The 23,835-nt window shown below is 32.1% G+C and overlaps 1 protein-coding gene across 2 annotated transcripts; it reads left to right on the top strand.

Moving 5' to 3' along the window:
* The first annotated feature begins 3,300 nt into the window (after nucleotides 1–3,300).
* Nucleotides 3,301–9,529, top strand: LOC110428150 (peptidyl-prolyl cis-trans isomerase FKBP43-like). 2 transcript variants are annotated; one of them, XM_021443873.2, is made up of 15 exons: nucleotides 3,301–3,634; nucleotides 4,423–4,490; nucleotides 4,602–4,834; nucleotides 4,923–5,059; nucleotides 5,388–5,727; nucleotides 5,931–6,110; nucleotides 6,427–6,606; nucleotides 6,923–7,102; nucleotides 7,469–7,636; nucleotides 7,769–7,990; nucleotides 8,209–8,425; nucleotides 8,559–8,646; nucleotides 8,901–8,942; nucleotides 9,052–9,100; nucleotides 9,207–9,529. In XM_021443873.2, exons 3-15 carry the CDS (start codon nucleotides 4,614–4,616, stop codon nucleotides 9,286–9,288), a joined length of 2,106 nt encoding a protein of 701 aa, XP_021299548.1. In that variant the 5' UTR covers nucleotides 3,301–3,634; nucleotides 4,423–4,490; nucleotides 4,602–4,613; the 3' UTR covers nucleotides 9,289–9,529. The 2 variants fall into 2 exon arrangements, with proteins under 2 accessions (XP_021299548.1, XP_021299547.1); XM_021443872.1 differs by lacking the exon at nucleotides 3,301–3,634 and adding an exon at nucleotides 4,126–4,334.
* The last annotated feature ends 14,306 nt before the right edge of the window (nucleotides 9,530–23,835 follow it).

The raw sequence follows: 23,835 nt of genomic DNA on the forward strand, positions 1-23,835 counted from the left end.
ATATGAATGATTTGAAGTGTTTGTGTTAATGAAAATGGATTAAATGCTTAAAGAAGTGACTTTGGGGACTTGGGAGGAGTGAAAACTAGAATCTGGGCATGATCTATAAATAGATGTGCTACATCTATTGATAGATGCAAAATAGAAAACACAAGGAAGGCAAGTTTGAAGAACATCTATCAATAGAATCCACATGATTATCTATAGATGTCCACCTAAGAATCAAATAAAGCCTATTGGACAAAAACTATTAATAAATTCATGGAATCAATCGATAGATGGCCACATAGGATGAATATCAAGCAAGTTGAGAAGCATCTATTGATACTCTCGAAATCTATTGATAAATAGCTAAATAGGAAAAATATGAAGGGTCCAATGCACCATCTATAGATAGATGGAAGGTCAACGTCAAAAATAATAGCGGGATCTATCAATAGATGCATGCATCTATTGATAAATGAGTGTGAAAATGCAAAATAAAAAAGGGTTTCAAGTTGTCCGTTCATTTCAAAACAAAAAGAAAATTCTCCCCACTCTCTACCCTTTTGAAACCCTAAACCCCCAATAGAATTTAGAGCTCATTTGAAGTGGATCTGACCTTAGAAAAGCATTATTAAGGTAAAGTCAAACCTTTCTACCAATTGATTTTCGATTTAATCGGTTTATAACTTTGAAATCCATTTGCTTTAACTTTGGTTTTACTCCCCTTAGACTTTGTTAGGAATTTGAAGTTGAGATTTGGTGACCCTAGGACTTTGTTAGGAATTTGAGGTTGAGTGGTGTCCTTCCCTTGTGACTATGTTATATGCTTGTAGGGATGGAGGTAAGTAGGGACGGTGGTAGAAGTCCTACCTACAATGCTTTAATGCCATCCTTTGAGTGATTTTCGATTGATGACTTTGACTTTTTGTTAGTAACTTTGGCACTAGGCATGATTTGAACTATCCACTAGTCACTTCGTGTCATGCGTGATTTGACTTTCCATTAGTTACTTCGACACTAAGCATGATTTGACTCTCCACCGGTTGCTTTAGCATCATGTGTGATTTGACTCTATTGAGTAGTCACTGTACATGATTTGACCATGTCCAAGGAGGACCACTCGTTGATTGTGTATGATTATGATGATATGCATTGTGAATGGTAATGTTATGAAATATGAGCTTGTGATTATCGATATGAGATGAATTATGGTCAATATGTGATGAAAAGTTTCAAGGTAAGCAAATACGATCATTGAGTTTTGATGTGAATATTTGGCAGTTATGTTGTGCCTACAGACCTTGGCTTCGAAAATGGCTATAAGGTAAACTTAAATTGGATATCGATCATTATGAAGTCATAGGTTGGACTGATCATGATAGTGGCATGTTGTTTGATATGTAGTTGTAGCTAGACTTAGTTTAGTGTAATGTGGGTAGAGATATTAGAGTGATTCACACACACTTGACATCGAAGATGTTTGTTTATTAGTTATGCTTACCTTATGATGAAGCTTTATTATATGTCTCCATATACAGTTGTGCTTATGTTAATACCACTCATTGAGTATTAGATGACTCATCCTTTATGTGTACCATGTGCAGCTAAAGAAACTACGAAATTGCATGGTTGACATCATCTATTAATAGACACATTTTGGCATTCGATAAGTTTTTTTATCGATGTTCGAGTTGTAATAGCTTCTGCTTTTGGTCTTGATTTCCCATTTATGTTTTACTTGGGAATTGTATAGGCACGGTGTTACCCTATATTTTTGTGTTAAGGGATGTATGGGACGAACCTATTTTGTTAGTCAACGTATGGCTTGAATTATCATGACTAAATGTTTAATTTGAAACTATGTGCCGAGAGGTAATATTGTAAATATTGGAATTATGTTATAAAATTACTACCATTCTTTATCGTATTTATAAAATCTCTTAATCTTACTTAATGCCATTAAGCCTTTCACACACTAATCATTATCTTCCCTAAGCGAATAAAGCTGCATTGGCCGACAAAATGTACTGGAAATCCAAGTGCTTCTCTAATATTTTAAAATACTAAAAATAAGATGGGGATATCAGGTGAGGGAATACGTACACTAAAAAATAATATAATAAAATAAAATAAATAAAAATATTTTATTATTTATATTTAGGTTTAGATAATAGTTACTCTAATTCTACTGTCGTATCCTAAAATACTAATAATGAGACAGGGATATCAGGTGATGGGTATTTAAAGCTAAAGAAGATGCTTGGCATGGTGAAGCTTGTATTAGAGATTTTAAATGAGGCAATGTTGGAATTAAACCAAGTTAATTTGTAGTTAAATATTGTTGATTATGTGATTTGTTTCCATCATTTACTTCAACTTTTCTTTGGTGAGATGATAGCTATTCACAGTTAAATCTCTATAAATTAGTACCTTAAGATCATGAAAATTTATTAATTAATTGAGATATTACTTAGTTGATAAATTAATAATTTATTAATTTATATATCAATTAAGTTTTTCTAATGCTTAATTGGTCTATAAATTAGTTGTTTGGCATTATTCTTGATATTGAAATTTATCGCGCGTAAAGATACACTCAAAACAATAATCATATTACATAATTTTTTTTTACAATACTAGAATATTATATTAATTTTTTTAATATATTGAAAAAATTAAAGATAAGGTTTAATGAGATATCAATTTGAAAAGAAAATAAGTGACATTGAAATTATATTTTACAAAACCCTCTTAATTGAGCCATGTATTTATATATATATATATATATATAATTTTGATATATAATAAAATTATTAATTTATATATCAAATGAGATTTATGTATATTTTTTTAAAATATATTATTTTATAAATTTAATTAATTATTAATTTATGACATTGATCTCAAATCAAAATCTATCAAAAATATTACTTAATCAAACTTATTAATTTATAAAAATTATACTATGATTGGAATTAAAACAAGGCTATAAAAAACTTTATGTTGCCGTCATTTCGAATGCAAGAGGGGTTTTGGTTATTGAAATTTTAATTATATTTTTTTGCTTTGCTTAAAAATATTTTAAAATTTTGTTTCTATTAATTAATTATTTTTGGTAACATTAAATCTTTTGTATTTATTATTATTATTTATTGATTTACGTAGCAATTCTTTTATGAACGAAAACAGGCTTTGATAAACTTCATCTAATCGAATATCAGTACCCGATGACTGTTTACGTACATGAATCAGTTCTGCAATTAGGATTAACAGAACTAACTAAAAGATGATATCATCCCGAAGATCATGGGGAGCCAGCTTCTGTCGATTGCTTTGTAGTTACCGTTGACCGAACTTTCTTGCTGCTTTCATCTCAGCAACCACTCTTTCCAGCCTGCAAACCTTTGCTTCCACACTCGCGGCGGTATCATTGAGTTCCGCCATTGCTGTTGACGGCTCCCTACATGGTGGAAGTTCGTTGCTTGCGGCTGAAGAGAGAGAGGTTTGAGATTGAGACGATGAGGTTTTGCCGTCTCCAGCATCTTTACAGTCAACACCGTCGTGCTTGTGCGGAGGTTTCAACATTTCCGCTATTGCCAGTTTGCCTTAGAAAGTTTTTGCGGCAGTCACTGCCGCTTTATATTCATCGGTAGAGTATCTCCGACGTTTCGACTTTCACTCGTTGCAGATAAATTGAAAAAATTAATTAAATTCTGAAAATTTTAATTTTAAAAAATTTAAATATTGAGAACATTTTTAATTGAATATTTTGTAAAATTTGAATACTGAATTTAATTGAATTTTTTTTGCGGCTGTCACTGCCGCTTTATATTCATCGGTAGAGTATCTCCGACGTTTCGACTTTCACTCGTTGCAGATAAATTGAAAAAATTAATTAAATTCTGAAAATTTTAATTTTAAAAAATTTAAATATTGAGAACATTTTTAATTGAATATTTTGTAAAATTTGAACACTGAATTTAATTGAATATTTTTTTATATTACTTTAATTTATTTAATATAAATAAATAAAGAAATTATGATGAGGCTATAGGGATCTTTCCCTCCCTGATTGGATTTTGCCGCCTCTTTTCTTTATTTTTTTGTTAATAAAAACAGTAAAATGTTATGTTTTGGGGACTTTAAGCTACGACTTAGGGAATTGATTGAAAATTGAAAGCCAGAGAGAGAGAGAGAGAGGGGGAGGGAGGGGCAGACGCTTCGAGAATCGAAGCACTCACTTTCCCTCGAAAATTACAACTATACCAATATCAATAGGCTTTCGTCTTGCCCAGAAAATATAAACACCTCTATTCCTCAATCTCTGATCTCATCAATGGCTTTCTGGGGTGGCTTGCTCTTTCCTTTTCGTTCTTCTGATTTGCTGTCTGTAATATGTTTTTTTCTTGAAAGATGTAATTTGGTTGATTTTTGCAGGGATCGAAGTGAAACCTGGAAGACCATTCACTCACTCACCTCTAAGCTCGAGGCTTCATCTCTCCCAGGTTTTATTAGTTAGTTTTCTGGGGTTTTTTTTTTGTTGGGTTGATGATTGATTCTTTGTATCTGATGGGACAATCGAAATCCTTAAAATGTATATAAATATATTTTGTCAGGCAACGTTAGGAATGGGCAGTTCAATGCAAAAGAGTATAGTTCAATGTAATGTGGGAAACAAGAGCCCAGTATATGTTTGCTGTTTGTTTCCTGATAAGGCAGAGTGTTGTCAACTCAATTTGGAATTTGAGGAAGCTCATGAAGTTGTTTTCTCTGTCATTGGTCCTCGAAGTGTTCACCTCACGGGTTACTATCTGCCCAATTCCTCCTCTAATCATCCCAATGACGAATCGTATCCTTTTTTTATTATTCTTTTGGAGTCTCTAATTTGCTTCAAATGATTGTTTTCTTTCAATTTTTCCATTAACTATGCTGCTCAGAGAATCCTACGGGGAAGATATTGGAGAGTCAGACACAGAAAGATCAGAGAATAGTGATGACAGCGAATATGGCGGCAGTTTTATTAATGATGATGATCCACCAAATATCCCATCTTCTCCAGACTTCACTGCTAAAGGTATGTCTGACCTCACCCCTTTAAATGCTTTGCATTTTCTTCTTTTCTTTGAATCTAGTTTTATCTGTCCACAATGTTCTCGCTAACTCTAAGTCTTAGATACATGTACCATGATTGTAAATATTATGCAAAAAATGGTCTTGCATATGAAAACTTGTTTTGACCATGTCAATTAATTACATGTCCAAATCTGTAAATTAAGGTCTCAAGTGACAAGCATTTTTGTTCCATAATTATGTTCTTTAGTTTAATTTTCTTAAATCGTTTGGCAAAATATGCATTGGTAACTGTTTTCTAATTCAAGTTCATTTGTTGTGTCTGACTTCAGCAAATGAAGAAATCGTTGACTTAAAGAAATCTAAGAATGGGAAAGGAATGCGGAGAAGGCTTAGAAAGAAGTACCAACTAAGTGAATCCGAAAATGAGGAAAGTTCTCAGCAAAAAGTTTTCACCAGTGCTGTTGCTGGTACAGAAGTATTGGACAGTGAATTTGAAGATACCTTGCCTATTTCCTCTTTCTGTAGGGTAAACAATGCTTCGGACAGTGGAAAGGCTACTGTGGAGGAAAAAGCTAGGAAGGAAATAGATAATCTTAACAACAATGAGACTGAAGACATTGTTTTAATGTCGGAAGGGACTAATGCTGCAATAGGTGTTAGGCCTGAAAGGTAGGATTGTTGTATGACTTAAAAGAAACAGATAGGCCTATCAAACGATAAGAAATACAATGCAATAGCTGAACAAACTTTATTGAGAAGAGGGCCTGAGGGTGCCAACTATTATCCGTTAAACTTATGGTTGTTTGCTTCATTTATCATTTCTGGCTTTAGTTGATATGGTTTAACTTTAATTTATTTGTACTGGCTTACAGTGAATCAGGTGTCAGGAATGAAGAAACACAGAAGCTTGTGCTTGGTGTTGATGATGGTATGCCAAAGAAGAAAAGAGAAGTGCCGGTAAAGGAGGAAAGATTTTCTGAAGATGATCATGGCATGACTGGAAAAACAGTATTGGAACAAAATGAGCAAAATCAGAAGCTGGCCAGTAATGAGTGAGTGTTATTTTGCTTAAAAATTTTCTTGTTTAATGAATTGTGCATTAGAGTGTGGAAAATGACGTGGAGGAAAAAGCTAGGAAGAAAATAGATAGAATGAGACTCAAGATAATGTTACAATTTTAGAAGGGAGTAATTAAACGAAACAGAGAAGCCTATTAGTCGATAATGGAATACAATGCTATAGCTTAGTCAACTATATTGGGAAGAGGACCCTGAGGTGCCAACTATTATTATGTTTGTTTGCTTCATCAATCATTTCTGGCTTCCAGTTGATTTGGTTTAACTTTAATTTATTCTTACTGGCTTACAGTGAATCAGTTGTCAGGAATGAAGAAGCACAAAAGCTTGTGCTTGGTGTTGATGATGGTATGCCAAAGAAGAAAAGAGAAGTGCTGGTCAAGGAGGAAAGATTTCATGAAGCTGACCATGGCATGACTGGAAAGGCAGTATTAGAACAAAATGAGCAAAATCAGAAGCTGCCCAGTAATGAGTGAGTGATATTTTGCTTAAAAAATTTGTTGTTTAAAGAATTATGCATTGGATAATGGAAAATGATGTCGAGGAAAAAGCTAAGAAGGAAATAGATAAAATGAGACTCAAGATAATGTTACAATGTCAGAAAGGACTAATTAAAAGAAACAGAGAAGCCTATTAGTTGATAAAGAAATACAATGCAACAGCTTAACAAACTATATTGAGAAGAGGACATTGAGGTGCCAACTATTATTATGTTTGTTTGCTTCATCAATCATTTCTGGCTTGCAGTTGATTTGGTTTAACTTTAATTTATTCGTACTGGCTTACAGTGAATCAGTTGTCCCGAATGAAGAAACACAAAAACTTGTGCTTGGTGTTGATGATGGTATGCCAAAGAAGAAACGAGAAGTGCTGGTCAAGGAGGAAAGATTTCCTGAAGTTGATCATGGCATGACTGGAAAAGCAGTATTGGAACAAAATGAGCAAAATCAGAAGCTTGCCAGTGATGAGTGAGTGATATTTTGCCAAAAATTTTGTTGTTGAATGATTTGTGCATTGAATAGTGGAAAAGTCAACATGGAGGAAAAAGCTAGGAAGGAAATAGATAAAATGAGATTGAAGATAATGTTACAATGTCAGAAGGGACTAATGCTGCACTAGGTGTTGAGCTTGATATGTAGCTAGGTTTGTTGTGTGACTTAAAAGAAACAGAGAAGCCTATCAAATGATATAGAAACACAATGCAATAGCTTAACAAACCACATTGAGAAGAGGACCTTGAGGTGCCTACTATTATTATGTTTGTTTGCTTCATCAATCATTTCTGGCTTGCAGTGGATTTGGTTTAACTTTAATTTATTCGTACTGGCTTACAGTGAATCAGGTGTCAGGAATGAAGAAACACAAAAGCTTGTGCTTGGTGTTGATGATGGTATGCCAAAGAGGAAAAGAGAAGAGCTGGCAGAGGAAGGATTTCCTGAAGCTGATCATGGCATGACTGGAAAAGCAGTAGTGGAGCAAAATCAAGAGCTTGCCTGTAATGAGTGAGTGATAGTTTCTTAAAGATTTTGTTGTTTAGTAAACTCTGTGCTTTCATGTTTGTCCTTATCTTAGTTATATGTTTTTTAAGGAATCATTCTTGTTTTTAACAATCAGTATACAATATGTTATTGTAGGGAAGAGAACTTTCAACATAGTCTCTTGCTAGCTTCCACTAAAGTGGCTCTTGAAGATGGTGCAAAGCTAAAGAGGAAAAGAAAAGAACAGGTAGAAGAGAAAACATTTGAAGACAATGTTGCTGAAGAAGATAAAGGCCAGAAAAACAGTTCAAATATGGATGCCGTAACCCTGGATGTATATGTGGAGGATAAGGGCACTCAAAACCAAGTTAATGAAAAGTAAGTGTTCACTTACTTGAATTGTGAATGGCCATGTCTGCAATTGCAATCTTTTTCATTTTCTATACACGAAACATCTACCTTGGTTGCATGAGTTGAATTTGCCTGCAAGCCTTTTTATTCTAGTTCTAGTCTGGTAATGGCAAATCTTAGCCATTAGCTATTTGCATGTGTTTTAACAGTGATACTGATCAATTTCTTTTATAAAATCAATCTAGGAAGAGGAAAAGGAAGAAAAGGCGCAAGAATAAGGACAATGGGGATGCCATGAAGATTGAAGCACCTCTCTTATCAGGCCTTGAAAGGGATAGATCTGTTGTGGACATGGATGGCCAGAATGCTAATGACAAGGCAATTCAGCTGTCAAATGGAATGATCATTGAAGAGTTAGAACTGGGGAAACCAGATGGCAAACTAGCTTCTCTTGGTAAAAAGGCATGTAGTCTTGATTTACTATTTTGTCCATTTTGTAATGAGTATGCATATTCTTTTCTTGGAAGTTCTGCCATGTTGAACTAAAGGAAATTATATAAAGAGTTTTGTTTGAAAAATATTCTCTTGGTGTTAGGTTCGTGTCCGTTACACTGGAAAGTTGAAGGAGAGTGGAGAAGTATTTTATTCAAGCACTGGAAAAGCTCTGTTAAAGTTTCAGCTTGGTAGGCATCTTTTGTTAAATTATACTTTGCTAGTACAGTGGTTTTTTGGTCAGTGCCTAATCCAAAAAGGTATTATCTATTCAGCTTCTTATCATATTGCATAGTTTTTTATGAACAAATGTGCCTATACATTCTAGGGAGACTGGTTATTGGAGAGAGTGGGCAAGTATTTGATTTAAATGCTGCTGTTTGCGAATGTGTATTTGTTTTACGAACTTTTTAAGTTAGGACTTTTAACTATGTTGCTTTTACAGGTAGGGAAGAAGTTCCAGAGGTATGGAATGTTGGAATTGATGGTATGAACTTTGATTTTGTTTTCATAAGCAATTTTTTTCCGTTAACAAATTGAATGTCCATTTTCCTAAAATTATGTTCCTTATGAGCATAATGTGTTGTGATTTTTAGGTATGCGAGTTGGTGGCAAACGTAGACTCACTGTTCCACCATCAATGAGGTATGCAATTCAATTTGGTTAAATACTCCAAGCTCATTTCTCTATTTTGTTTTTACTCTTGGTCTGGTCCAGTTCCTTCAGTGATGTACTTGGGTTTGTTTTGCAGTTATAGAAATGAAGGGGCTAGTGAGAATATTCCACCGGACTCGAGACTGGTTTTTGATGTTGAATTGGTTAAAGTCAGGTGAAATGGTCGGCAGTGTTTGTTTTGTTTAGTCTTTGCTAAAGCTGGCTTGATGCTTTTGACAAGTACAAGTTTTTGGTAATGAGCTTAGATACTTGCAACTAGTAGTTTAGCTTCTAGACTTGGGATTGTACAATGTCTGTTGCTTGGCATGGGAAGGTTTGGAAATATGTAGCTTTGGCTTTATGCAATTAAAGTTCTTTTTTGTTGAAAAAATATGTATAATGCCTTTTATAGATTGTCAATTGAAGCATATATTTCATCAGGATTTTCCCCTCAACTGAGGATTGAAAAAACAAATGAAAGCAGAAAAATTGGCAATTGCCACCTTGGCCAAATTTCATAGACAAAAAAATAAAATAAAATTTATGTGAGGAGCATGTCAAGTCAAAACTATTAAACTAGGGACTTATGTGTTTTGCTTTGAGAAACTTGAGGAAAGAAGACATAATCAAATGTCATTTGATTCTTAAAGAAATCCAAGTTTTTGAGTCTCCAACAGAAGCAAAATAAATAAATAAAAAGGACAAAATTGAAAAAAAAAAAAAACAAGATTAAGAGATCCAGTGCATTCTAAACCAATAAACCTCAATGGATAGCCCAATTATAACTCGTAAATTTGATTAATATTTAAATATTTTTCGTCATTCCCCAAGTCTGAATTTGAAAGATTAAAACAAAAACTTAATAAGTAAGAGATATAAATCTTATCTCTATGTAATCTAATGAACCAATATGCCATTGAACACTAGACTATACATAATCTTGTGTTGCTGTTTTTATTGGGATTGTCTTTCATACAAATGAAATTATGAGAACAAATAATTTTTGGAATTGAACTCATGAAAATATATATATTTTTCTTGGAGTTTATGACAAATAGCAGAAGGGAAGGCATTGACAATTAATTTAGCCTCGTTCATGTAGTTATATCAAATGTCACCATTGAAGATGTACTCAACTGTGTAATCAAACAATAACACAATATCATTAATTTAGTTAGTGAAATTTTTTAAAATTGCAATAAATTGCATGATTTGGGTTTATCTCTCTATAGGTAACTAACTGTACATTTTGTTTCAAGTTATCAACCAAACCCCATCAACTGAAATCATGAAAAGGAATGTCACAGATAACAGATGAATTTGCTTGTAAATAGCTGAGGAAATAAAGATGAAACGCACTTTATCAAGATTGTACAAAGGAAGAAAGGAGGAAGGATAAAGTGCAACGGTTCATTTAAAGTTTTACCATTAATAGTTTTTAAACAGTTGTTAGTTAGCTAATCATTGTAATTGGTTTTTTTTTTGTCCTTTTCTCACACATGTACATGTAGTATATATATAGCCCATTTTCTCTACACTTTTTTGATGATGAAATGAATCAATATGATTCTCAAAAAAGTTCTTTGATCATTTCACTATTCATCATGTTATCATAGTAGTAAAGTTCTTGCAGAGATCGATTAAGGAAGGAACAGTTATTGCAATAGATATTTATCAACTGCATTTTATCGCTCATCATCTTTCTTCAACTTTACAGTAAGTTGAATCATTTTCTTTTCTCATATTTCTATTTATTCCAATAGTGAATCATGTCAGACATGTCTAATCAAGGACTCAAACCTCACAAACCACCATTGAACCTAGATCAGTAGTATCCCCTATTGCAAATCCTCATTCTCCTTATTTCTTGCATCATACTGATCATCTTAGATCTGTTGTGATTAATCCCAAGCTAACAATAAACAACTTTGTATCTTGGAGTTAATCGTTCTTATTAGCTTTATCAATCAGAAATAAAATAGGCTTCATTAATGGAACAAAACCAAAACCAAAGGTTGCAAATCTATTTACTTTTCTTGGATTCATTGTAACAATCTATTAGTAGCATGGCTCCATTCCATCACGCAACCCATTGCATCTACAATGTTTTATATAGAATCAATAATGGAAATTTGGAACACTCTCAAGCAAAATTTTGATTAACCAGATGACACTAGACTTTGTAATCTTCAATATAATTGGAGAAATATAACTCAGGGGTCCAAGACTATTGATTCTTATTTCATAGAACTTAAGGGAATTTGGGAAGAATTGAGAAACTTTAGACCCTTACCACATTGTGAGTGTGGAAAATGTAATGAAAATTACTTCAAAATGTATTCTAACCAATACTAGAAGGACATGGTATTAAAATTTCTCAATGAGGTTAAATGATTCCTTCTTTACCATCAGATTGTAGAGCATCTTGTGGACCCTATACCAAGTCTGGATAAGGTTTACAACCTTGTTTTGATAGAGGAAACACAAAGGAGCCTAATACTTCAAACACAACCTGTATTGGAATTATCGACCATGTTGACTGCTAGTGATGGAAGGAAGAAACCCAAAAAGGACTTGTTATGTTCACATTGTGGCAAAAAGGGACATATCAAAGAAAAGTGCTTCAGATTGGTTGGTTTTCTTGAAGATTTTAGGTTCACAATGTCCAAATGAAACTTCAAGAAAGGGAAAGTTATGTCAAATAATGTTGCAAGAGTGAATGAAGGTCAATTAACTAAAATGCAGTTTGATCAAAATGATAATTTAGCTGGTAATGGTTTCATGTCTCAACTGTCAGCAATCAAGCAACAAGTCAGCAAGCTATTCGAGCTCTTGAGTGAGAATGCAATCACTTGTAATGATGGTAAGGCACCTTTATCAAGCAATCAGCAAAACAAAACCATCCCTGGTGAATTTTGCTTTTGCAGGCATTATCTCTAACCTTCCATGTTTCAATACTCCAAACAACCGACCATATAATTTTAAACATATTAGTAACCTTGTGATTAAACAAGATAGCTGGATTATGGACTCTGGTGTTGCTAATCACATTTTTCACTCTTTAGACAAATTCATTTTAGCTGAATCAATCAATGATTATTTTGTTTACTTGCTAAACAATGGTAGAGCGCCTGTTACACTCATAGGAATAGTTAGAATAACACCTCTGCTAGTAGTCAAAAATGTATTGTGTGTTCTCAGTTTCAATTTTAATCTTACATTAGTAAGAGAGTTGACCAAATCGAAGAAATCATGTCTCTTCTTCATTGACACATATTGTGTTATGCAAGACCTTCCATCATCGACAGTGATTGAGGTTGCTAGGGTGTCTTCTGGCTTATATCTTAGGTGGGATACCAAGTTGAGCAGGATCTTTTTATTATCATTTTAAAAACTTTGTCAAGAACTCTTGTGCTTTTTTTATCAATTCCTCGAAGCCACAATACAGAGATTTTGATCTTTGACATTTTAGATTGGGGCATGCTCCAATAGCAAAAATCAATGTATTACACCAAAAGTTTCCAGAAATCAATTGTGCTAATGATTTATTATGCTAAATTTGTCCAATGGCTAAGTAAAAGAGATTACCATTTCCAATTCATGTTCAAAACACAAAACTAGCTTTTGAACTAGTCCATCTAGACATATTGGGACCATATGAAGTACCTACTTTAAATGGTTATAGATATTTCTTAATAGTTGTTGATGATTTCTCATGTTTTACTTGGATATATTTGATGAAAAATAAATTAGAAGTTTCATAATTTGTACCTATTTTCAACAACTTGGTTCAAAAATAGTTTGACAATTTCATAAAATGCCTACGAATAGATAATGGTCAAGAGTTTAGGCTTATAGATTTCTACAATAAAATCGGTATTGTTCATCAACTATCCCACACAAGTATATCACAGCAGACTGGTGTTGTAAAGAGAAAGGACCAACATATTCTAGTTTTGGCAAGGGCACTAAGACATTAGTCTAATGTTCCACTTACTTTCAAGGGGGATGCAATTTTAACTACTATACATATCATAAACAGAGTGCCAATTAGAGTTTTGCTAAACAACTCACCATATGAATTAATCCTCCAAAGACCTCCTTCATTTGGTCATTTCAGATTATTCAGATGTTTGTGTTTTGCTTCCACACAGATGTCACATAGAAAGAAATTTGATGGCAGGGCAAACAAATGCATATTCATAGGCTATCCAAGTAATGTCCAAGGGTATAAATTGTATGATCTTGAAGCATAAAGAGTCTTGTTATCCAGAGATGTTGTTTTTCATGAAGATACATTCCCTTTTCATCTTTCAAAGTATGACAAACAGAATTTCACTTTTCATCAAACACTTGGTATGCATGCTATCCCTTTCGATGTTCTTAATTCAAATTGTGAAAATTTTCAATCACCTAACCTTAACTAAAGTGAATTATGTTCTGTCCACATCAAAAAATAATCAAATATCCCATAATTCACTTGCAAGCAGCGGTCTCCCTAGCAATGATAGTACTAATTAGATACAAAAAAAATAGACCTTTGAGATAACACAGCTAACTAGAAAAAACACAAGACCAAAAAGCATACCAAAGTATTTAGAAGCATATGAAATTGATTGACTAGCTCATACAACCACTGCCACTTCAAACCCCATATCCAAGTATCTTTCATCACATAATCTCTCACCACAATACAAAGCATTCACCATATCATTGTCAAGCATGCAAGACCTTACATCCTGTCATCAAGTAGTGACTTATTCATACTGGAAAGATGCAATGGCAGTTGAATTTAAAGCATTAGAAGAAAATGGCAGTTGGAGCCTAGTACCATTACCTACTATCATACTGTTGGCTATAAATGGGTTTATAAGATCAAGTTGAATACAAAGGGAGAAGTGAAAAGATACAAGTATAAGGGCATTTTTTTTTTTTGGAAATTGATTTAGCATATCATATTATTATCAATTATGATATGTTAACATGCCATATCATCATCAATTATGATATGTAAGCATGTCATGCTAGCTCCACGTGGCATAGAATGAAAAATAACATTTTTAACAAAGTCAATCATTAATCATAAAGACTTATTTGGCTCAAAATAAAAATATAAGTGCTTGATTAAACACAATAAAAGTATAATGGCTTATTTGAATTATCTTGAATAGTTTAGGGTTTTTTTAGATTTATGCCGAAGATTTTCAAAAATTCTCCTCCAACGAGGCTCCATAATTTAAAGAGATTTTGAAAGATTCTTCTCTAACGAAGCTTCACCAATAGACTTTTAGTCAAAACCAAGAGTCACCAATCGACTTTTAGTTAAAATTGAGAATAGAAGATTAAGTCTCATCATTACCAATAAAAAAATGAAGTTTAGAGATTCGAGTAGAGAGTATAACCATAAACAAAATAAATAAATAATCTTAGAATACAATAATTTATCTATTATACTTTAAAAATATCTTATAAATTGGTTAACTCATTTACAAATTAGTAGACTCTAGCTTTCAATTTATGTAACAAATTTTTGTCATGTCAAGACACAATAATTGTAATAAAACAAAAAAAATGGTAAGATTCAAAGGAACCAAATATCCATTCTCAAGAAGAATAAAAAATGTCAACAAAGTGACATCTAACATAGAGCTCACACATTACAACAACTAAACTGCTTTTATACATTTCTTAAAGCTATAGGCTTAATGAATCTTAAGCATAACTTACTACATGCATAAGCTTATTATTTACTCAAAAAAATTTTCAAATTAAGAGTAACAATCAAAGTTGAAGCAAAATTGTTTCTATACTATCTTCAAATCAAAAAAAAAATATTTGAAACAAATTCAAAGTTAAAAAATAATATTACTTTACTTATTATGTATATAGTTATTTTTTACATAATTAATTATGTATTTTTTTATTGAGCAATAAAAATTGTGTACTTCCTAAAAAAATTATGTATTTTATTTTTTATTCAAATATTTATCCCTTTACTCAATATTATATATTTCATAATAATTTATTCAATAATTTATTTACAAAGGCGTTATATTTTTGTCCGCTTAGAATGATGTCTCTGAAAAGGAAAGTGATCAAAAAGATATGGATTCCAAAAGGAATTAAGCCTAGTTGTGGTAAAATTCTTGAGGTCAATGAGGTTCCAATGGTTCCAATTCCTTAGATAATTCTTTTGGAGTCATCACTAAAAGAAATACTTCCACCTTTCTTTCTATCAAGTTTAACAAATAATCTTTCATTCCCTAACATATGTCTTAAGTAGCCACGTTCTATATACCAAGGTTGCCTTTCATTTGGTGTATTTTTTTTATAATTAGGGGAAGGGGAATTCAAATCTTACTTTTTAGGTAAGAGATCATGCATCAACCACTAAGCCAAATGCTCGAATACAACCTTTTTTTTTGTTGAGATTTTAAACATTCTTTCTACCTTTGCTCAACCTACAAAACAATTTTCAATTTTTCTTTACTAGTACCCATACTTTGATGGGTCTTCGGAAGTTAGCAAGCACATAAGAACCTTTAAGCACCCAAACTAATTTGGTTTTAGGGTGATTTTTTCCCTTATAATAGCAATCTCAAGAAAGATAACCTCTTTTACCACATACATAGCAATAAAATGAAGATGCATCATTTTTCTTTCTTAAAATAGCATTTTTCCTATGTTTTTCTCTTTGTTCAAATTTAGTTTTGAACTTTCCTCTATTGAAGCTTTGATAATAGCAATTTCATCTAATACCTTTTGCAAAGCTTCATTTTTGCCTTCAAGTTCCAACTTGAAGGATTTAAAATTTGTTTTGGAATGCTCAACATCAATTTAAAAAATATTTCTTTGATAAAACATGGAATTGAAATCATGCTTTATTTTTCTAATTCATCATCTAATGACATAGCTTTCTTTCTCAAAACTTTATACTTTAGAGCAAGCTTTCCAAATTTAGCATATAAGCAGTCATACTCATCTTCAAATTCATTATAAGAAATTTCACATAAATTGGAATTTACCTTAAGTTGGTCTTTTTTGACCATTAATCAAAAGGTGGATCTTTCTTCTATCTTTTCTTTCTCATCCTCCAAATTAAAGGAGTCATTATCTATAGCACTTAATGTGAGATTTATCCATTTGTTTTGATCGATAATTGCTTCGACCTTTTCCTCTTTCTCTTCATCTTCCTTTAGCATTGTTTGAATAACCAAACTTAAAGTTATATTGTTGCTAGTGATTTTGGTTTCCTCTACCTCTGCCACATCCTCTACCTTTTCCTTTTCCTTGATCTGAACTATTCGGTGTTAAAGATGAATTGTTGTTGGAGGCTTTCAAAGCTTGTTCTCCTTTGTCTTGATAACTCAACTTTTGTTCATGAACCAACAACGATCCTTGCAATTCATCAATTAAAAGATCATCAAGATCCTTGGATTCTTCAATTGCACAAACTACATAATTAAACTTTGCTGACATTGACCATAGAATTTTCTCCACCACTATCACATTTTCCATCTTTTCTCCATGGACACACATCTTGTTGACAATCGTTATTGTTCTTAAGAAAAACTCAGAGATAGACTCTGTTATTTTTATTTAAAGTGTTTCAAAGTTTAAACGAAATGCTTGAAACTGCTACCTTTTCACCCTTGTTGATCCTTGAAATATCTTTTCCATGGAATCCTAAATCTGCTTGGAAGTGTCTTTATTGAGAATTGTTCCAAGACAGATAAATCAACTTCTTGGAATAGATTGTTCTTTGCCTTCAAATCATTTACCTTTAAACCTTCTATTTTCACTTTCTGTACATCTGATAGAGGTGAATTGATTGCTGGTTTTTCTATTCCAACACTAGCAACTTTTCAAAAATCTTTAGACCTAAAAAAATTCTTCATTAGCATGCTCTAATGATTGTAATGATCAACAAAGCAAGGAATAGCTTATTGTACAAAATTTTTTGAAACCATGGAAATGAGATTTTGCTAGTGCAATAAGAAATGCTTGCTAGAGCGAGATGGTTTCTAGTGTAAACGACTCCTCACTTTTGTTTCACTTTAGTCACTCTATACTAGATAATCTTTTTTTCTCTTTTTCACAAATTTCTCATTGTTTCTCATTCTTTTCTATTCTTAACTTCTGCTCTGATACCATTGTTACAAAGACTTGAATAATAAAAGTCACATATGAAACAGAAACATTAAAGCACTTTAATAGTAATTGATAGAAAATAGCTTATAAATAGGCATAACATCATAAGGATATCACTAACTAACCACAACCTTCACCACTAACTTCTATAAAATAGAAAAGTAATAACTTTAAACAACCCACTATAAAGCAAATACTTAAAACAACCCATTATCTTTTAACCTCATAAAAAGTAGGACAAAATAACAAAACACTAAGAAACAAATAACTCTTAATAAGGGAATGATAAAAAAAATATTTCAATATTAATCAAATTTATAAGAAAGTCATCCTTTGGACATCAAAAAATCGGGCATGTAAAAGTCGACATTGCCTTTGAACCATGATTAAATGCCTTGATCCTTATCTCCATGGTCAAACAAAAATCTAGAAAGGCATTGGAGGGACAATTACTTTTTGAAATTTTCAATGCTTGTTTTGAAATAATTTTAAAATAATTTTGAAATAATTTATTTCAAAGTAATTTATTCTTATACTTAAAAATATGCTACGAAAATTTATTTTGAGCTAATCGTTGAATTATTTAGGCTAATAGACCTTTTAGGACCATGGCTAATGCTTTAACAGCTCGAGATTACTATGAAAAATTAATAAAAAAATATTAAGCCCTCATAAAGGAAATTGGTATGGGGATGTTGCTCAAAATCTATTCAACATGAGGAAGGATAGGACAATCACTATTATTGAGAGGTGGTTGGATTTAACCCAAGTAATGGTGTTTCCTTATTACGAGGCAATAATGGCCTCTTTAAATTTTACCTCTTTCATTACGAGATTTAACTGTAGGGTCAATCCTTTGGCTTTTATTATCGTTAGCTTTAAAATTAATTAATATTTTGAATTGACAAGATTACATTGGATAAAGTTTGATCATAAGTATTTGAAATGATTTGATTCATCTTTTTAATCTGCTAAGGTCTTAAAATACGTTTGACAAGCTTCCTATTCTTAGAGAGAAAAAAAATCTTCCAAACATTAAGTTTACAGTCGTGGAGGATCGACATTCGTTATAGAGTGGTTGATCCTAAAGTGAAAATAAAGAGCAAACATGGGTACTGGTCCAAGATCGACATTTGACCTTGAAGCTTTACTCTAAATGCACAAGAATAGGAAGATCAATTTCAAAATCATAGGCAACCAATGATCTATGCGATAAACCAGTGATTGACTTAGACTATTTTCATCAATTTCAAAATTTTCAATTGTTTTCAATTCCTTGCACTTTGTTTCTATTTCGATAAATTCTGGAAATTTCTTATTCTGCCAAGCCGAAGATCAATTCGACAATAATAAATTCAATTCAACTTTGACATATTTTACTTTACCAACCTCAAAATTATTTGTCTAAATCTTTTTAGAAAAATCAAGAATTATTTCACCAAATAATGGTAGACTCATTTGAATTTGAAATTTTGGAAAGATTCATTTGAATTTGAAACATCTTTATCTCTTTAAACATGTTTAAGTCAATTGATTCTACGTATTGTTCAGTGATACTACAAAATTTGATACTTAAACTATAAGCTTGCCAACAAAATAAAAAAAGATCATTCACTTTCTAGATTAAATGATAAAAGTTACGACAATTTGAAGTTGAATTTGTGAATATAAAATTATTGAGGTTTCAAAAGATGGTCTTACTGAGATCGAAAAAGTGTTGGTGTGGTTGGAAAGTTGTAATGGTGTGATTAAAATTAAGGGTGAGGTAATATGTATTTGGTGAAAACAAAATGTTGTGTTAAAAAGAGTGTTGGATTTTTAGTTAATTAGAATTCTAAATCTTATTTGACTATGATTCTTGTTTATATACAACATTGAGTAGTTGTATAGTTTTAAACTTTTTATTTCACATTGAGTCTTAATCACATTCTCCTTTGACCTTTTATATTATAAAAATGGATCTCTTAGCTTTAGAATAGTGTGTAGTGCTTTGGGAATTCTAGAGAGGGAACATCTTGTGACTCTGTCTTTTGTTTTAAATGGAGTTAGAGAGTGGTTTGGGTAAGCGTTCTTTGGAGGTTATTCAAAAAAAAGTGTGCAAGAAATCTTGGGTTGAATTAAGGAACCATAAAGATCAATTTATTATACTTTAATTTCTCAATAATAGAAAAACAATTTCACTCTGTGGACGTAGGTAAAAGGTCGAACCATGTAAATTCTTATGTTTTTCTATTTGTTTGATTTCTCTAGATTTTATCTTTATTGTTTCTTGGGTAATTTTCATAATAAACTGGAATCAGAGCTTCAAGTTGACAAAAATAAGATTCAACAAAAATGTTAAGAGTTTCTAGTTCTACAAATTTTTCAATTGAAATGTTTGATGAGAAAACTAGTTTCACGTAGTGGCAGAGAATGATGAAAGATCTCCTTGTACAACAAAGTTTGATGCACCTTTTGTTAGGAAATGAGGAAAAGCAACTAGATGACATGAAGGATGTTGAATGGGCAAAGTTAAAGCAAAGGTGTGTGAGCATTATTCAACTTTGCATCAGAGATAATGTATTTAACCATGTTATTGATGAGAATTTTGCTCCATGGTTAAAGTTGGAGAAAATTTATTCAGCGAAAAGTCTTTCAAATAAGTTACAACTTAGACAAAAGTTGTATCACTTAACGATGGAAAAGAATGGAGACCTTATGAAACATATGGATTAATTTGACGAGATCATTGATCAGTTGAAGAAGGTTAATGTGAAAGTGATGGAAGAGGTTTTTGTGGAATCTTTAATATGTGAGATGGATACAATAACATTAGAACAAGTGCAAGCAACGTTAATGTCTTGTGAAGCCTGAAAGAAAGTAATGAACGGGATAGAAATTCAAGTGGCTTGGTATTAATAATTAAGGTTCATAAGAAAAAGTCAATTAGCATGGGATCTAAGGGTGGCAAGTTTAGATTTGACAATGTTTAGTGCTTTCAATGCAAAGGGTATGGACATGTTAAAAGATATTGTCCTTCAAAAGCAAATGAAAGTAATGAGAACAAAGATGAGTGTGCTTTCATTGCTGAAAGTGATGGTTGTGATGTCCTTACAATCTCAGAAAATATGCATGCAAATTTTAATTAGTATTTAGATTCTACTTCTGCCATTCACGTATGCTATTAGAAAGATTATTTTGATTTACTTCAAGAAGGAATGGTTGGGAATTTAACTTTGGCCAATAAGTCAATACTAAAGGTCATGGGTCTTGGAATGGTGAAAATCAAAATGTTTGATGGGGTTGTGCACTATTTGGGTGGTGTGGCCTATGTCCCAAAGGTGCATGAGAATTTAATATCATTGAGCATGTTAAACTGTAAAAGGTATGGATATTCTACTTGTGATGAAGTGGTAAAAGCCACATAAGACGACATGGTCCTAATGAGGGAGAATTTGAATAATGGTTTGTATCATTTAAAATGTGAGGCCTCAAAGGGATGGGAACAGTGCACAGGATATGGTAGCTACCAAAGTGATATGTCATTTACCGATAAGGTGATGAAAGGTTCTCCTGGTATAGATAATGGTGAAGAACAATTTATGTCTTGAAAGAGTCTTTTTATGACATGCGAGCTTTATGGAGATGGGCATTCAAGTGATTACTGTCCTATCTATTATGAATCAATGTAATTTAATGGAAACTTCAATGGGCAACAATACAATTCATAATCCAACAGTTACAATTCAAGGTGAAATCACTTAAATTTTTCATGGAGGAATGATTAGGGTCTTACATATTCATCACAACCTATGTTCCATAATGGATTTTAGTCACAAGTTAAAGCCATTATACCTGAAAAGAAGCCAACATTAGAAGAGGTGTTAATGCAACACATGGCCAAGAATAATGCATACATGCCAAATATGGATGCAATCATTTGAAGTAAAAAAGCTTCAATGAGAAATATTAAGACATGTGTGAGTTAACTTATTAATGACATCAACAATATGCCTCAAGAAACTTTACCAAATGACCTTGAGCAAAAATATGGTAAGCATCTTGATGAGGTAAATGGCAAGAATGTGGTAGATGATGAAGATAAAGTAAATCAAGAGAATACTTCCAACAATCAAGTTTAAAAGGAAGAAACTAAGTGAGAGGAAGAAGTATCTACACCACCACAAGTCAGGCCATATATGCCTCCCATTCCCTTTTTGGATACAGTTGATGAGTTACCTAAGGAGTCTGTTGATATGGAAAATCCAAAGACACTCCTTGAAGCTTGTTTGGTTCAAGATGTCACAAAAAAGGACAAGAATGAAGAATTCACAAATGTTACACATGTTTTTAAGGCTACACCAAAAGTGCATTATTCCAAAAAAAAACTCAATTTAAGAAGTTTGGAAAAAGTCAGATTATTTCACCACTTTGGGTTGAGTAAGCACCAAATCTTGAGTTAAAGCCATTACAACTTCATCTTAGGAGGAAACGACTTTCACACCTCAAGCATTTTCCATGCAAATTCAAACCTCCCTAAAGGGTGAATGAAGACCTCAAGCAAAGTCAAGCTATTGACTATAAAGAAACGCTTCTTGGGAAGCAACCTAAGCTATATCTTTTTAGTTTTAGTTGTTAAGTTAGTTTTTGTTTTTCTATTTAAATAAGTACTTATAACCTCTCCCTAGCTTGTTTGTTGAGTTTGCAGGTTTGGAAAGCATGAATATAAAGAGGATGAAAATTAGAGCTTTCAATGCATTGTCACCATTGATAGGAGATTATTCTTTTTAGCTTTTCACGTTGAGGACAATGTGCAATTTAAGTTTAGGGAGGATTTTATTGTTATTAGTGTTTGTGATAGTTTAGGTTAGTTTATTTTCGTTAAATTTTTTTTATGCATGTGCATTTGCATTTGAACTAGATTTAGTTATGCTAGTTTTGTTTAATTTACCTATCCAATGATGAGAACTCAATTATATTCTTATATTGATTCTTTGAAACATGTGAATATTATTTGAGTGTTATGTAAATTCCCATGCTAAGCTTTACTGTTACATTGAAATTTCTACATTTTGAGCTCAATGTCTTTTTCTTAGATTTATTGTACATAATTAGAAAAGGTTTATGTGAATGCAAATTTTTGAATGATATATTAAGTTTTAACATTTGTTTAATTCTCTCTCGAGATGAAATCCTAGGCTATACTTGGTTAAGGAGATGATTTAGGCCATTTTTGGACCGATTAAGCCTTTTGTAGCCTTCCTTTACATAAATTATCCTTAGTTCCCGCACTGAGCCTAATGAGATCTTTTCTTTGTTTGAACACTTAATTTTTAGCCTAGACCCTTATATTAATATTCTCAATAATTTCAGCATCCCTTATTCTTAAATGCATAAGTCAATTTAAGATGTGTTATGGGCCACATAGTGTAAAAGGTAGTCAATGTGAAAAAAAAGTGATGAAAAGTTAAAAAATATGATTGTATTCATCTCACAACCCAATAAAAGAAACAAGTTTGGGGATGTGAAATTGAGAAAAAGAAAAAAAGAAAGAAAGAATGAAGTGTTGAACAAAAAAAAATTGATGGAAAAGGGGTATACTAAGTGAAGGCAAATAAAGCTCTGAATAGGTTCTAAATTGACTATGTGCTTAAAGTGATTTGAGCTATACATTATCCCATATCCAACCTTAACCCTAGCCATACATTATAAGTTAATTAAAGTCTTATTAATCTTTAACATAGTGTTAGCCTACATTAGTGGAGAGAGAGATGAAAAGCAAACTTATGAAGTTAATTACTAATTGAAATTTTGCATGAATGTAAACTTATCTGGATTGTATACACTACCAAAAAACATGTTTTTTCCAATAGAATTTTTCATTGGAAAAAGCTGAAATTCGGTTGGAAATACCTTTTTCCAACGGATTTTCAACAAAAAAATCCGTTGAAAATTCTGTCAGTAAAAGCCTCGTCAGTAATACTTTCCGTTGGAAAAACTAAATAATCTATTAGCTATCCCTTATTAATTCCGTTGGAAAAGAATTTCCAACCAAATTCTGTTGGAAATTTTCAACAGAAATTCCGTTGGAAAAGAATTTCCAACGAATTGTTCGTTGGTAAAGCATTTCTCATAAAAAATTCCGTTGGAAATAATTCTGTAGGAAAGGAATTTCCAACGGTTTTTTTTTGTTGGAAAAGCATTTCCTACGAAAAATTTCATGAAAAAATTCTGTAGGAAATTAATTTTCAATGGAATTCCATTGGAAATTTTCAACAAAAATTTCGTCAGAAATGCTCTTCCAACGGAAATTTTCGTTGGAAATTTCTAAGGGAAAAATCCGTCAAAAAACCATTCCCAACAAAGAATTCCATTGGAAATTTTCAATGGAATTTTGTGTTTCAAAAGCATTTCCAACATAATTCCGTTAGAAATTTCCAACGAAAATTTCCATTGGTGATGTATTTCCAACGGAATTCTTTTACTAATTGATAATTGTATGTCCTACTAATAATGCTTTTCTAGCAAAAATTATCAATTAAAAAATCGATAATAAATTATCAATTGACATCCATAATTGACTTTCAAAATATATA

The sequence above is a fragment of the Theobroma umbraticum genome, unplaced genomic scaffold (genome assembly GCF_002168275.2).
Source record: "Theobroma umbraticum cultivar Fairchild unplaced genomic scaffold, ASM216827v3 scaffold_25.0, whole genome shotgun sequence".
Lineage (NCBI taxonomy): Eukaryota > Viridiplantae > Streptophyta > Magnoliopsida > Malvales > Malvaceae > Theobroma > Theobroma umbraticum.

Coding starts and splice junctions, on each gene's coding strand:
- LOC110428150 (XM_021443872.1), top strand. Junction 7,991..8,208: donor CAAAACCAAGTTAATGAAAA/GTAAGTGTTCAC, acceptor AAATCAATCTAG/GAAGAGGAAAAGGAAGAAAA. Junction 9,101..9,206: donor ACTGTTCCACCATCAATGAG/GTATGCAATTCA, acceptor TTTGTTTTGCAG/TTATAGAAATGAAGGGGCTA.